The sequence below is a fragment of the Cololabis saira genome, chromosome 10 (genome assembly GCF_033807715.1).
Source record: "Cololabis saira isolate AMF1-May2022 chromosome 10, fColSai1.1, whole genome shotgun sequence".
Taxonomy (NCBI): domain Eukaryota; kingdom Metazoa; phylum Chordata; class Actinopteri; order Beloniformes; family Belonidae; genus Cololabis; species Cololabis saira.
Window position 1 is genome coordinate 33475042 of NC_084596.1, and position 15321 is coordinate 33490362.

The 15321-nt window shown below is 39.7% G+C and overlaps 2 protein-coding genes across 2 annotated transcripts; one reads left to right on the plus strand and one right to left on the minus strand.

The window, feature by feature from the left end:
• Positions 1-2196: 2196 nt before the first annotated feature.
• Positions 2197-9695, minus strand: abhd8a (abhydrolase domain containing 8a). Its single transcript, XM_061731214.1, has 5 exons — positions 9215-9695; positions 5108-5946; positions 4836-5006; positions 4428-4644; positions 2197-4300 (listed from the first exon to the last, which is right to left on the minus strand). The coding sequence occupies exons 2-5, from the start codon at positions 5935-5937 to the stop codon at positions 4088-4090; spliced, it is 1431 nt and encodes a 476-aa protein (XP_061587198.1). The 5' UTR covers positions 5938-5946; positions 9215-9695; the 3' UTR covers positions 2197-4087.
• Positions 9696-13299: 3604 nt separating this feature from the next.
• Positions 13300-14335, plus strand: mrpl34 (mitochondrial ribosomal protein L34). The gene is made up of 2 exons (XM_061731216.1): positions 13300-13419; positions 13822-14335. The coding sequence occupies exons 1-2, from the start codon at positions 13364-13366 to the stop codon at positions 14141-14143; spliced, it is 378 nt and encodes a 125-aa protein (XP_061587200.1). The 5' UTR covers positions 13300-13363; the 3' UTR covers positions 14144-14335.
• Positions 14336-15321: the final 986 nt, after the last annotated feature.

The following is a 15321-nucleotide window of genomic DNA, read 5'->3' on the forward strand; positions in this document are numbered from 1 at the left end:
GCAGCGACGCGCTCAGCCAATCAGAGGCCTCGTCTGGAGCCCCATATATATATATATATATATATATATATATATATATATATATATATGTCCATCCTGGTTTTTGATTTATTTAGTTTGTTTTTCCGGTGTACATTGTGGAGCTCCCAATTAAGTGCGTGTGATATTGTGCATTGATGATTTTCTGTTTTTCTGGTGTCTTATAATCCTGTAAGGGATGGGTCTTCGGACATGACACAAAAATAAAATTCATTGCATTCCCTCATATATATATATATATATATATATATATATATATATATATATATATATATATATATTCAATTCAAGATTCAAGACAACTTTATTTATCCCTTAAAGGCAAGGCAAGGCAAGGCAAATTTATTTATATAGCACAATTCAACACAAGGTAATTCAAAGTGCTTTACATTGACATTAAAAGCGGCAAGACATAATAACAAATAGGTAAGAATAAGAAAAGAAGTAAAATAATAAAAAGCACAAGCTGTTAAAAATAAATAAATAAATAAATAAGGGCAGTAGAGTACAGCAGGTTTAATTTAAGAGTACACTTCAGTAAACAGTAATGTTTTTAACCCTGATTTGAAGGAGCTGACAGTTGGAGCAGACCTCAGGTCTACAGGAAGTTTGTTCCACCGGTGAGGAGCAGAATAACTGAACGCTGCCTCACCTTGCTTGGTTCTGGTTCTTGGGACACACAACAAATCAGATCCAGATGACCTAAGGGGTCTGGGAGCTTCATAGGGAACTAACAGATCAAGCATGTATGTTGGTCCAAGACCATTCAGTGCTTTGTAGACCAGCAGTAAGATTTTAAACTCTATCCTTTGACTCACTGGAAGCCGGTGTAGTGATTTCATGACCGGTGTAATGTGGTCCAGTTTCCTGGTGTTTGTAAGGACTCTGGCGGCAGCGTTCTGGATCAGCTGCAGCCGACTGATAGATTTCTTCTTAAGGCCTGTAAAGATGCCATTGCAATAATCCAACCTACTGAAAATGAATGCATGAATAAGTTTTTCCATGTCTTGTTTAGACAGAATACCTTTAATTCTAGCAATGTTTTTCAGGTGGTAATAGGCAGATTTGGTGATAAACTTTAGATGGCTGTTGAAGTTCAGGTCTGAGTCAATAATTACACCAAGATTTCTGGCTTGATTTGCAGCTGTCAATGACATGGAGCCAAGGTGAGCGCTGATCTTTTCCCTTTCATTTTTAGGGCCAAAAATTATCACCTCTGTCTTTTCTGCATTTAGCTGGAGAAAATTCTGGCACATCCACTCATTGATTTGATGAATACAGTTACTCAATGAGATCAGGGGACTGTAGTCATGTGGTGACACTGAAATATAAAGCTGTGTGTCATCGGCATAAGTATGGTAGGAAATGTTGTGATGTTCCATAATCTGAGCTAGGGGTAACATATAGATGTTGAATAGAAGCGGTACGAGAATGGACCCTTGAGGAACCCCACATGTGATCTTGGTTCTCTTAGACTCATGGTTTCCTATTGACACAAAAAAGGCCCTATCTTGTAAGTAAGATTTAAACCATTGTTTAAAGGGCAATTTGATTCGGCAACTCACGCCCAAACACACGTATAACACATTCAATAGAAATAGAAAGCGAAAGTTTGCAGCTGTGTGCAAAAATCTGTAATTTGTTGCATTAAAAACTGCTGATACCAATAAATTAATTAAAAACAGTCAAACACCGGATGATATCATTCATTGAAGGTACACAGTACGTAAATGCACATACCAAACTAATTCATAAGGATACATTTAATAGCCGGACAGACTGTGTACATTTTCAGGGAACAAACCTACCAGTATCCATTTTATCCATTGATGGGGTTTAAGGATATAAAACAGATACCAATTTAATTATCATCTATTTTTTGTCACTAAGACCACATTGAGTCACTTGAAATTAAATATCTTTGGCCCTTACTTTAAACATTTTTTAAGATATTTCAACTGTAACCAGGTCATTTTAGAACTTTGTGGTGCGTGCTATATATATATATATATATATATATATATATATATATATATATATATATATATATATACCGTATATATATATACCGTATATATATAAAACATAAAATAACAAGCAAACACAGTCTTTGATGTTGAACATATGTTTTATTTCATGTAAGGAATGGCACATTCATACACTGAATCTAAATGCTTTGACAAGCTGTATAATGTTATATGCATCTACATTCAGGCAGTGCATATATTATTATTCCCAGTAATAAACGTAACAATAACATTAACACAATTTAACCACAAAAAGATTCAGCACATACAACAATTGAATACGTACACTTTTAGCATAAGAGGAAGTATGTGCACCCTGTAATCCATACAGTTTTACTCACCTTTTACACCAAAGAATACATCAGCAGCACTTGTTGGTTTTTGGGAAGTCCATTACGAATATGTGATATATTATCACCATCAAACAGGATCTGTTTGTCTCCTATTTTGTTTAGTTGCATAAAGTGAGTCCCGTTGCATCCGTTTTCAGCACATTTAGCGCAAATCTGTCTTTCTTTCTTCTTTAGGGGTTCATCCAGTTTTTCACTCCCCCCCCATTGAGAAGCTCAACTATTTAAAACAGTAAAGTGTCAAATCGGCAGACAAACACAGTCAGGGAGCATATTAGACTGTGCTTATGCTCTCCATGTTGTCCCACTATGAGGCAAAACAGCGTCCTTGAATGAATCGCTTCCACTGAGCAAAACAAACAAACAAACAATAAAACCTCAGTCTGACACAAAAACAATAGTAGATAAGTTGGATTGAATGAGTAGAAGAACACACTTTTGCTTTGAATTTATCACTTTAAAGACACAGCAGCTTAAAGCAGTCAATACAATCACAATTTGATTTGGAAATTGCCGTTACTCCAGGATAAAATATAAATAGAATAATACCTACACATCAAGAGGTACACTCAGTCGATTAAAGCAGAGTGTATTGGGCGATTTTTGTACATAATAGCGTCTGCAACTGCAATAACCATCATATTTGTTATACGCTAAACTCATGCAGGGTCTCAGTACTTTTAGTATCCTTAGGATAATTAGTAGATTTGAAGAAACAACAGAGCAAATCCATGTTTGTTTGCAATGCGTCTGCTTTTACGACCAGTTCTCAGAAACGTTTTAGTGAATACTCATTTTCATGCAACTGCCATTAGTCAGAACTTGATGTGTTAGTTAGTTGTGCTTAACACTGAAACATTGCTTTTTTATTGAATTAAAATATAAGGAAAATTGTTTTAGGTCATTTTGATCTTTATAAGCTAGTGTACCTTGCAATTGTGAGTTAATATGTTTGAGATGGGGCATGTTGCACGTTGTATGGATGTAGTTAAAAGATGGTTGGACTGCAACCCAGCAGATCTTTTTTGTTTCACTTTGCATTATAATATAATTTGCATTTGCATGTGATGCAATTAGTTACATTTTTAATGTACATCGGCATAACATTGGTGTTATTATGTTTTTGGTACACTTAATCCCTTGAACCAAATTTTCCCAACCACCCAGACAGCAATTGATGGTACACCATTATCATCAATTCTTTCATCTTGATAGATAAGCTTTCCTCGACTGCAATTCGCCGGCTATATAGAGCTCTAATTCCTCAATACAATACGTATTATTTTTGCTTGGTTCCCTTGAAAATTAGATATATAAGTCAGGTATATCAACATCATTTCAAGGATTTTATGTCTTTTCCATCTCGTAGTCATCCACTGTTCATCGCAAACGTACACACAGGCAGTCCAGAGCTTCAGGTACTGAGCTATTTCACAAATGCGGTGCGATGGAGCACAAACCGGTATTAAAAAGTGAAGATTAAACAGTGTGTTTGCATCCGTTCCTGTCATCACAGCTTCTTTCCTGCTTTATCTTGGAGCACCAGTGGTCATCTGCATCCTTAAGATGTGGCCCGGCTCATAATAAGCATAGGAGCATTATGGACACACGCCAACTTGCCGAAAAAAGGCTTTCTGCTTGGTTCCGTGATAAAATGAGTCTCCTTGAGGGTTATTTGTCTACAGGCTTATTGATTTTCAGTGTGTTAATAGTGTCACAGACAGAAACTATATTCTCTGCGTCTGTCTTGCTGCTGTTTTTTCTGGACATGTCGGGCTCCCATAGAAAGAACTCATGGAGGAGGGTGTTGACGGTGTCGGGACACTCCATCATAACCATGTGACTTCCCTCTTCAATGACTTTTAGGAATGCAAACAGAAGGATCTAGAAAAAGAGCCAAAATGAAAGCACAATAATACCATAGAAAGTGCCACAGACCACACAAATGGTCACAAAATAAATACAACAAGTCAGCTGTCGCTCACACATTATGAATGAGCACATAACGTACCTCTGCCATGCGCTGGTCCTCATCCACGGGCACGAACTTGTCACACATGCCATGAACCAACAGGATGGGCACAGTGAGCTCAGCGTGGTAGACCTCGTCGCCCTCGGGCCAGTACTGACCACTCATCATGGCTCGCAGCACAAACGGGGATACGTTGAAAGCATTCCCCTGCTTCAAGAGCTGCTTTTCTTTTGCACCTTGGCGAGCAAATCCAGCTCTAAAGTAAGAGAGCAAAAACTTATCTGCCATGTTTACATGTAAGGGGTTTGACTTTTTGAGAGGGAAGTAATAGTTTATTTTTTACTTTGCAATATTTTATCAATAGGAAATGCAATTTTATTCCATTTGAAGGGCATTTACGATGATATGTCAGCTGATATGTCTGGCGTCATGAAATGGGGATCTTACTTCAGGAAGCTCCAGGCCAGACAAGGCGACAGACAGTGAAGGATGCAGGATGGCAGCTGGAAGATGGAGCAGAGGCTGGGCTCCAGCGCTGTGGGACCCCCGCCATTGATCATCACCACCTTATGGACCAGATCAGGATATTCGTGCGCCAGGAAGGTGCAAAACGACACTCTAGAAAAGATATGACAGCATGGTAACAACATTTTAATGCCTGCTAGAGTGGGAGGTTTGGTTGTTAAATAATTTTTCAAAAGCTTGAAACAAATCCTTACCCATATGAGTGGCCAATGAGAATATTGCGTTTCCTAGCATATCTCTTAAAGATGGCCCGAAGGTCCTCGGCCAGAGCGTAGAAGGTGTAAGCTGCTGCAATCTGTGGAGCAGTGCTGGCCCCGTGCCCGGCCAGGTCCGGCGCTATGACCTCATAGCCCAGGCGAGAGAAGAAGTCCAGCTGGCTGCTCCAAATGTCCAGAGAGCCTCCCACGCCGTGCACGAAGAATATTGCAACGTCCGAGTGTGTCCCTTTGCAGCTTGAGATAACCCGTTTTGAGTCGATAAGCACTGTGCGCTTGGGCTTGCGGCGCCGGCGCCGAGGAGGCGGAGCAGGTTTCTGTTCTTCTGAGGGTGCAGAACCTGGAGGTGGAATAGGGTTAGGGTCGGGAGAAGAGGCTATTTCTTTATAGTCAGCCAGTTCCACTTCCACGGTGCTACAGGGCTCCAAATCCCCGTCCTGACACTGCAGGATCTCCGAGTGCAAAACGTCCCCGAGGTTCTCGATCACCAGCTGGCCATTGCGGTAAACTGTGATCTTCCTCTTGCAGTGGACGCTGGTACCACCGTCCCCGTCCTTAACAGAGCCCTCGGTGGGGGCCTCGTCGTGATCATCACAGCCAGCGTCAGCCTCCTCCGTCCTCGCAACCTGTTTTTCTGTGTCTATGGGCTGACGTTCAGGGATGATGTGCCGCACTCGAAGGACTCTCCCTGGTTTCACTTCCACAAACTCAAAACCATCAGAGGGTTCGGATGAGTCCAGAGGCAAAACCAGATTAGCAGCTTTCCCTGTTAGGCAGCACAAAATCCCATCCGTGATGCTGGTCAGCATTGTCCTCTCCTGCAGTAACAAGATCACAGATACAAAACAGTAGCTCATCAATAACACCGTTTTTTGTTTGTGCACGTAAAATTTGGAACCAAGCTGTTTCTAAGCAACGGAGTTCAAATGAAAGGGTTTTCTCCGTCTCTTGCTGAGTCCAACATCAGTGTTAAAGGAAGTAAAACATCTCGAGAGGAGCTTCAGTTTCAACAACACTCAAATCCAGCCGAATAAAGCTTTGTGAAGCTCTACAAACACACTCACCTGTGTGACAAAGCAGTTCAGCCCCGTTGATGGAGTCCCCGTCCATCAACTTACAGAAAACAAACTTTTTTTCTCTACTAGAGTTTCAGTGTCGAGCAGCGCTGGACAGTCACAATCCAATCTTGTCTAAATCTATTAATAGTTCTTCCTTTTTGTGTGGTCAGATTGAGGACACATACTGTACAGTATGTATAAATACTCCCAGCAGCAGGGCATGACTGGGTACACGTCTGGGAACTCTCATTACAGACACTTCCTCAAATTTCTGTTCCCACTGAAGGTGGGCAAGGAGAAAGAAAGAAAGAAAGAAAGAAAGAAAGAAAGAAAGAAAGAAAGAAAGAAAGAAAGAAAGAAAGAAAGAAAGAAAGAAAGAAAGAAAGAAAGAAAGAAAGAAAGAAAGAAAGAAAGAAAGAAAGAAAGAAAGAAAGGAAGAAAGAAGGCTAGGAAAAATCAAGTTATTACCCTACATGCAAATTAAAATTAAGTATTCTACAATAAATAAAAAAATGGAAACAACCATATTTACACAACTATGACTTGAGATTTCGTTGAACTGATTGTCTGCAACGTAGTTGTCTGGATTCCTTCGTATTGGTATTAAAATTATTCTCCAAACTGAAAACTGCTCTGGATCACAGATTCCTCACTCTTTGTCCCATGTTCACTTTATCAGCCTCACTGCCAATTTCATGTCATAATAATTTCTTGCTTTCTTTCCTCTCTAATTTCACAACAGGGTTGAGTTACTGGCCGCCAGACATGTATTGTATTAGTCTCCTCTATACAAGAGTGAGGCAACAAAGTGGCAGAAAACAAAACCTCATCAAGCAGCCACATTTAAGGAAACAAGGATACTATATCATATAACACAATTAAACAGCATACATTAGGGACACAGTACATTTACACTGTATATTGGTGTTTCATTTACTTATCCATCCATCTATCTTATCTATCTATCCATCCATCCATCCATCCATCCATCCATCCATATGCACATATAACTTTTTTATGCAGCCATTATTTATTTAATTAAAATGAAGCAAAAAAAAAAAATCCCATTGGCAATACTAAGTACCCCCTTACTGCTTTAGTAGGATTTAATTGAAGCTTCAGTGAGGCGCTGCTAATATCAGCCCTCCATGAAGTGACTATCAGAATGTTTGTGGACGCCTGTAAAGGCAGACATTTAGGCATTTTCTTCACCGGGGGATTCAGGTGTGTTTGAACACAACACCAAGATGGAAAAGGTGGCCAAAGGTTTCAGAGGAGCAAATGTTTCTGCGCACCAGTCTGAAAAGTGTTATTAAATGTTTCAGCACTCTACTGTTAGAACAATGACTTATAAGTGGAAATCATTAAAGACAGCTGTCCATCTTTCCAGGACTGGACGTCCAGCAAGTTTATCCCAAGGTCAGTCTGCGAAACGCCCAGAACAATACGAATAAATAAATAAAACAAGTAAAAAATGGATACCTCGATCTTAGACCTTAAATGTGAAAGTTCATGACACCTATGAGTGTATATTATTATCTATAAACAAGAGCCCAGTTTTCTGATCTGACAGTTATTCAGTGTGTCCATGTGCACATATCAAGATGATCTCTGTTCAACACAAAACGTCACTGCTCGCTTGCAGACATGTTTTTCACCACTTCAAAACTGAATCTTTGCACTCAGTATTTAGTCTTTGAGCTCTTCGTCCTCTGCAGCTTTCCCCCACACTTCCAGGACATCTACTCACACCATGATTGCTGCAAGATTTTTCCCACAAAATTCCCCCATAAGGGTGGTGGATATAATGCTGCGCAGTGAAGCTGTCACCACTCTCTTTTGAGTGCACTCCTATTACCTCACAGAGATTCCTTCAACAATATGGTTAACTGGGTTCATCAGATCGTTAAGCTGCTTGGATGAACCAAACCAGGAATCTCAAGTCAGAAAAATGGGTTTTAACGGTGCAATAAGTGTCATATATTTGTGTAAATGTCAGTCCTTATGAAATTAAAGAACCGCAAAGTTACCGTATAAAGAAAAGACTTGTGTGGCCAGGCATAGAGCAACTGGGAACCTTCCAGTCACCTATTAGTCAGCCATGAACTAATCTGTACTATGAAGTTTTCTTGAGGCAAATGTGACCCCATCATCCAACACTTCAAGCTTGGTTGAAATGAAACTGAGTTATCAGACAACAGAACGATGATTGAAGCATCGATCCATCTATTCTACATAAGAATGTCTGAAAAATAAAAGAATAAAGCTTTTGAAATAGCTTACAGTCCAGACCTCAACCCAGTTTTGCTGTGCTGGCAGAGCAGAGCCTGCAACCGCAGCACCGACCAGCAGCCTTGAAGCATAAAAGGGGTTCTCCCATCAAACATGTCACACCTGTCACACCTGTCACCAGGACTGGGAGGTGTTCCCGAGCTCATTTCTGAAACCCTCAGATCAAGCTGACTGCGAGCCTCTCAACCGTGCAGACATGTTTTGTCTGCACTGCAGAATGTCCCAGATGACATCTCTTATAAACACAGTAACACACATTTTGTGCTTCTGCACTCCCATAACAAAGCATTGCAGGGCAGTCTGTGATCAAAGCTGCACCAGCATGGCCATAGTCTGTTTGCAAAGATACAATTTTAATCTTGTCTCTGTTGACTGGATGCATTTTAAGTTGCCCATCTTGTTCTACAGCTATGGAAATATTTTAATGTATTAGCCGCAACACAGGCTGCGGTATTCTGCCATACCTTCAAAAACAAGCTTAAGGGCATTTGCACAGTCGGCTGCAGCACATAGGCCACACAAATTGGCTCGATTGACAAATATTTAGTGCGTCAACCCTATAAAAAGGAAACCAATTAAAATAAAAACGCAGTCTTATACGAAAGACTGCAATTGTAACTAACAGGTCTGTATTGAATTTTCTCCTGCAAAGGTGCGCATGACATTAGGCTCCATTGCACAATAACATTTTCTAAAAAGCAATGCAAACACAATGCTATAAATATGAACTCCTTACCTGCAGAATTACTGATGATGAAGGTGAAGCGTAACCTGCACAACAAGATGACAGTCGGATGGGCCGCCGGAGCTGCGCTGAGAAAAACGGCGCATTTGGCGCAACAACTTGTCTTCGCTGGAGATGCTGCAAATTAGGTTATTGTGACCCTGCAAAGGATAAAAGCTGGTATAGATAATGGATGAATGGATGCAAATCTCATTAGCTTCGTGAGATTGTCATGGCAGAAGAGCGGGTATCCATGCAAGTGAGTCGAGTGCATTTCAGTGAGATGCTCATTCCGACAGCAGAAGGCAGTGTTGTTGTTTTCTCCTCAGCATCAGTGCGCACCCGGCCGAACCCTGCCCAGCCTCCAGCATACAGCCTCAGCATCCAGCCTCAGCATCCAGCATCAGCATCCAGCATCAGTCTAAACCTCAGCATCCAGCCTCAGCATCCAGCCTCAACATCCAGCCTCAGACTCAGTCTCCAGTCTCCAGCCTGGCTGTCCTTGAATCCGCAGCAGACGCAGCAGCCTTCGCGCATTTCCCAGCTGAGTGGCAGCGAGGAGGACGAATGGAGCACAGCTGAATACACACAGGAAGCCAATGGGAGCACCCCGTTTCCTTGTTACTAAGGCAGACAGAATAACAAAATGTGTTTGGGTCAGATATGATGACTGAAACAATAATAATGGTTTAGCTGTTTATCCAAACAAAATGATGCCACTGTCATGACACGTGTGGTTCCATGTTTGAAATCTTCAGAGGATTTAAAACACCAGCCATGAAGGATCAACATTTTTCTGCATCCCTGAAAACCGGGGTGACCTCCAGCTTGATACATAAGTAGCCTGCTGTCTCTTGTTTGACATGAGCTCATCATTGTGGACAATCACTGGTTCTGATTGTGTCCATGAGCCATGTGAGCCTATATCTTTGCTGTTATTGTTTACCAGAGGTCAGTTGATTGTGCATGTGTGCCTGCAATGGTATTTTGATTATTATTTACTCAAACCTTAAACAGAACCATAAAAGGCCATAAAACAAGTCCTCAATTATCTGCAGTGGAGAAGTGTCCCTGTTACTTTACTTGAGTGCAGTGTAATCAAAAATCCTGAAATGCAGTTGACAGAAAACACACACAGTAATGAGGAAATGCAGAGATGGGCAGCAACAGTTGCTTTTCTAAAACAATTGCTGATCTCTATCTTTCTTGGCATTGTGTTAAGACCCATCTGAATTCTGTGAGCCAGCAATCTGTCTGTTTGCACAAATCATTAATTAAAAAGGCATCTTTGATTCAATGCAGCTGGCTGCATTTGACCCTGTTAATTCTCTCAGAATCATCAAAGATGGAGGCAAGGCATGGCAAGGCAAGGCAAATGTATTTGTATAGCACAATTCATACACCAGGCAATTCAAAGTGCTTTACAGAAGCATACAATTACATTATAAAATACATTTCAAAGAAAAAGATAGAAAGAAAAAAGCATTAGAAGAAAATAAAATACCAATTTGCTTTAAAATCATTAAAATACATTGCAAAAGATTAAAATTGAACATGTATTATTATAAGCACAGGAGAAGAGAAGTGTTTTTAAACTGCATTAAAAAATGTTCACAGTTGGGGCTGGTTTCAGTTCAGCTTATTCCAGTTGTGTGCAGCATAACAGCTAAAAGCTGTTTCACCATGTCTGATTTGAACTCTGGGCTTCACTGAGTCAGTAGATCTCAGAGCCCTATGGGTTTATATTCTACTAACATGTCATTCATATATACTGGACCTAAACCTTAGTGATTTGTAGACCAGTAGCAGAACTTTAAAATCTATGTTAACGCTGACTGGGAGCAAGTGTAAAGACTTGAGAACTGGAGTAATGTGCTCGGATCTCTTACATTTGGTTAAAACTCGACCTGTAGCGTTCTGGATGAGCTGCAGTTGTTTAACGCTTCTTTTGGGGGAGTCCAGTCAGCAGACCGTTACAGTAGTCGAGTCTACTGAAGATGAAAGCATGAATCAACTTCTCCTGGTTTGTTGGAGGCCTACTACTTAGGTTGTTACACACTGTATCTACATTACAAATTAGTTTACGTCTAATGAATGATAAGAATTATGTACTGTTTATCTGAGGTTTTATTTACGTGATTTTAAAATCTGTTAAGATTTACATTATTATTGTTTTTATTTTAGGATCATCTGATGCATAAAACAGAATTGAAAGAGGCCAAAACGATTTAACTTTTGTTTTGAAGTCAATCTGGAAGTAAAACAAATTGCAGATCCTTAAATGACCGCTGGAGGCTGTCTCCAAAAGTGAGTGACTGTCCATTGACTCTCATATTAAGTTGTCCAACTTTCCAACAGAAGTAAACATAATCACTGCTGCAAAGCCTAGCAAAGCAATTGGCTAAAGAGAGGTCTCCTCTGATTTTGCCACTGAAACAACATCTGAAACAAGATATTCCACCACAAGTACCTGGCGGCAGCTCCACAGCTCCTCTGGGCGGATCATCTCAAGGAGCTGGCAGCCACGGCTAACTTTGATTGACATGATGTGGGAGAGTCCCAGGTAGCCTCCTGGGCCTGTTTGATCCACCCAATTAATTACCATTGATACCAATTTATTTCCCTGTGGGGATTCATAAAATTATTTTTGATTAGATTTCAATTAAAATGAACTAAACTGAAAAAGAGGCTTCAAAAACACTTGTTAGAAAACCTCGGATGAGATCAGGATTGTCTGTTCAGTAATTTTACAGTCAATGGCTCTCATTGCTAGCACTGAGGTCATTCGCAGAGTCAGCAAGGGGTTGAAATATGACATATAAAATTTAGACTATCAAGTTGCAATATCCATTGTGTGCCCTTTTATTTATTTATCTTTTCATTTATTTTTCCAGTGCATGATTAGTTTCCTCAAAGTGGCACGAAATAAACTGAAATCAATACACGGTCATTCATCTTGTCAGCAGTCTTGAACTAATAGTGTAATATTATGTCTGCAGTTTCAGTTTAGATGTAAAATGTTACGAACCTGAGCTATGAGTATTGATAGTGACATAGGAAAGTTACCACCATACACCGTAACCAGTACTCTTAAAAATCAGGGGGGATGGTGGATTTTATCATATACAGATAATTTGTGCTGATTACAAATAATATAATATATTACAAATAATAGCAGTGACCAAAACACCTGCACAAATACTGCAGGAATGCAGCAGTTAAATGCAGCTTTCTGTAAGCTTTAAATATCCACTGGGCTTACAACAAATACATCAAAACACAAAGATAAAAAACAGTTTTCTGAACTTATCAATATAACTCTGTCCTTCACAGGATAAGTAAAATGGATCACTGCAAAAACTCAAAATCTTAACAAGAATATTTGTCTTATTTCTAGTTAAAATGTCTCATTTTAGTAAAGAAATCTCATTACACTTAAAACAAGACTCATCACTGGAAAAATAACAATTTTCACCTGTTTCAAGTAGATTTTCACTTGAAATAAGTAGAAAAATCAAAAAATGTTTTTGCTTGTAATGATAAGATAAATCTTGTCCCACTGGCAGATTTCCCCTACTTATTTCAAGTGAAAATTCACTTGAAACAGGTGAACATTGTCATATAAGTTATTTTTCTGGTGTTATTTTTCTGGTGATGACTCTAAATGTTGAAATAGCAGTAAAACCACATTCATTGATGAAATGACATAAGGGATGGAAAGGGCAGTTTTACAGGGGGGATGATTTGGACCGTTTTTATCCCCCCTCAACTCGAGTACTGACCGTAACTACTCAGTTACTGTAACTACTCAGTTAGTAACTACTCAACCGTTTCGGTGTGTGTGTGTTGTTGTTTTTTCACGCCTCTCAGCAACTGCTGTTAACGTAGCTCAACAGTTGCTGCGTAGGAGCTCCAGGTCCACACCAGGTGGCGCTAGCGTCCTACCGTCTCGTTGTTTGTTCACAGTAGGAGAAGAAGAAGAAGCAGAAGCCTGAGCCAATGAGGTTGCTTCTTATAGGCTGAGCCAATGAGGTTGCTTCATACTGGCAGAGGCTGGTAGAGGCTGAGCCAATGAGGTTGCTTCATACAGGCAGGCTGGCAGACCTGTGACATTCATTTCTAACGTCGCATTGTCGATGTGAATTTGTTTAATATTACAAAATGAACATTATGCTGTCATCTTTTTCCCGACTGAGGGGAATTATACGTTCCAGTAGGTAAGACGGAATACGTAATTACGATCAATACATTGAAAATTCCGCAGTGTTTCATACAATGCTGACAAGAAAAGCTAACTCCACATTATATTAGAAGTGAAATTTAAACCTTAAAATCACGACTTGTATTTATTACCATTTGTCCATGTTGTAGTAGCCCACATTAGGTAGGGTAATGTTTAAAGTCAAATGCAGAGTAAACATAATAAGATGTATCTTACTAATTTAATTCCAGATGTTTATGCATACATGTGTATATAATTGCATAAATATGTCAGGTCCATTACTGTAAATGACACCTCTGCTTTCAGTGGTACTAAAACAATGTCGATCGTAGTTGAAATGTGAGTTTATGTTGAAAATATCATGTCCTTATTTGTTTTATCTGTACTTTTTAACCAGCATCCTTACAGGGGATCTTCCTGTAATTGGCACCGATCACCTTCGATCGTTTAACAACTGGAGTGCATCAAGCGCAGCTGCAGGGCTACAGATTTGCAGACTTCCAGGGCCCCTTTCTTCACGAGCGGAGGGTTCTGAAGTGTTCACGCAGCTTCCCTGGCAACACCAGCAGGTCCGGACCCGGAAAAGAGGCACAGAGTATCAACCAAAGAACATCAAACGCAAAAGAACCCACGGCTGGATCAAGAGGATGAGCTCCAGCGGTGGCATCGAAGTGATTCTACGCCGTATTTTGAAGGGACGAAAATCGCTCTCACATTGAAGTATCCTGATGGATGTCCAAAAGACTTAAAGTGCTTAATAAGCCGCAAATAACTTGTGTGTCCGGTTAACGGATGTTATTGGATGTGGTTAGGGTTTTACTGTCCAACAATAAAAAGAGGAAAGTGAAAGTTGACCTGTGGTGACTATTGAGAAAAAAACAAATAGTATTTGGTAAGTAGAGGCCCGGGGCCTGTACTACGAAGCAAGTTCAACATATCCAGGATATCTTTTCCTTATCCAGATTCACTAAGCGGGACAATTGCAATCACGCTAAGCGGTCACACGACGGCGGTTATCAACTCGGTATATCAACCCAGGTTTCTCCAATCTGGATATGAGCGCGTGCACATAAAAGGGGCAGTGTTTTCAGCGCATGACCAATCGCAAGCATGGAGAAGTCCGCTGTCAGAGCCGCTTATTTCAGTAGCGAAGAGCAAACAATAATTTTACGGAAATATGATGAGTATAGGCATATAATACAGGCAAAAAGCAACACAGTTGCAGCTGCAAAATGCAGGAAAGACAGCTGGCAAAAGATCGCTGACTGTATAAATGCGTAAATTCATAGGGATATAAACATATATTTGAATATTCTGGGAATCTTAATCTTAAACTGTAAACCATGATCAGCAATATTAAAATAATAAAAGGCTTGCAATATTTCAGTTGATTTGTAATGAATCCAGAATGTATGACATTTTTTTTGTTTTTGTGTTTGCATTACAGAAAATCACAATATTCTAATTTTCTGAGACAGTCTGTATATATTGGTTCTATAACTATTGTTGTTGACCGATAACTTGTGCTGATGCTGTACCAAAGAATTGGGTTTTTTTATTTATTTTATTTAATTTTTTATTTTTTCAGGAGGGGGGTATTTAGTATTTTAAAGTGACTTCTCAGAATGTTCGAGGAACGAAATTGAAAATCCCTTTTTTGCTATCCCCTTACAAATGCATCTTCTTTTTCATTTCTTCTTGATTTATTTATTTAATTGGTATTAGTTTTGGATTGACTGTACATCGGATTTTGGGTGATGATTTGTTTTATTTATTCATTGATTGATTTATTTTTTATTTTCTCCTCCACCTCTTTTTTCTTTTTTTCTGGATCGTTCAGTACTCATCAGGGAAAGCAAAGGGGTTTTTGGTGGTCCCTGAATACGCGTTCTCTTCG

Excerpts from the sequence above, each read along its gene's own strand:
- abhd8a (XM_061731214.1), bottom strand. The coding sequence starts at position 5,937 with ATGCTGACCAGCATCACGGATGGGATTTTGTGCTGCCTAACAGGGAAA. Across the intron at positions 5,007-5,107 it reads CTCATTGGCCACTCATATGG|AGTGTCGTTTTGCACCTTCC; the intron begins GTAAGGATTTGT and ends TATCTTTTCTAG. Across the intron at positions 4,301-4,427 it reads AGGACCAGCGCATGGCAGAG|ATCCTTCTGTTTGCATTCCT; the intron begins GTACGTTATGTG and ends CTCTTTTTCTAG.
- mrpl34 (XM_061731216.1), top strand. The coding sequence starts at position 13,364 with ATGAACATTATGCTGTCATCTTTTTCCCGACTGAGGGGAATTATACGT. Across the intron at positions 13,420-13,821 it reads GGAATTATACGTTCCAGTAG|CATCCTTACAGGGGATCTTC; the intron begins GTAAGACGGAAT and ends CTTTTTAACCAG.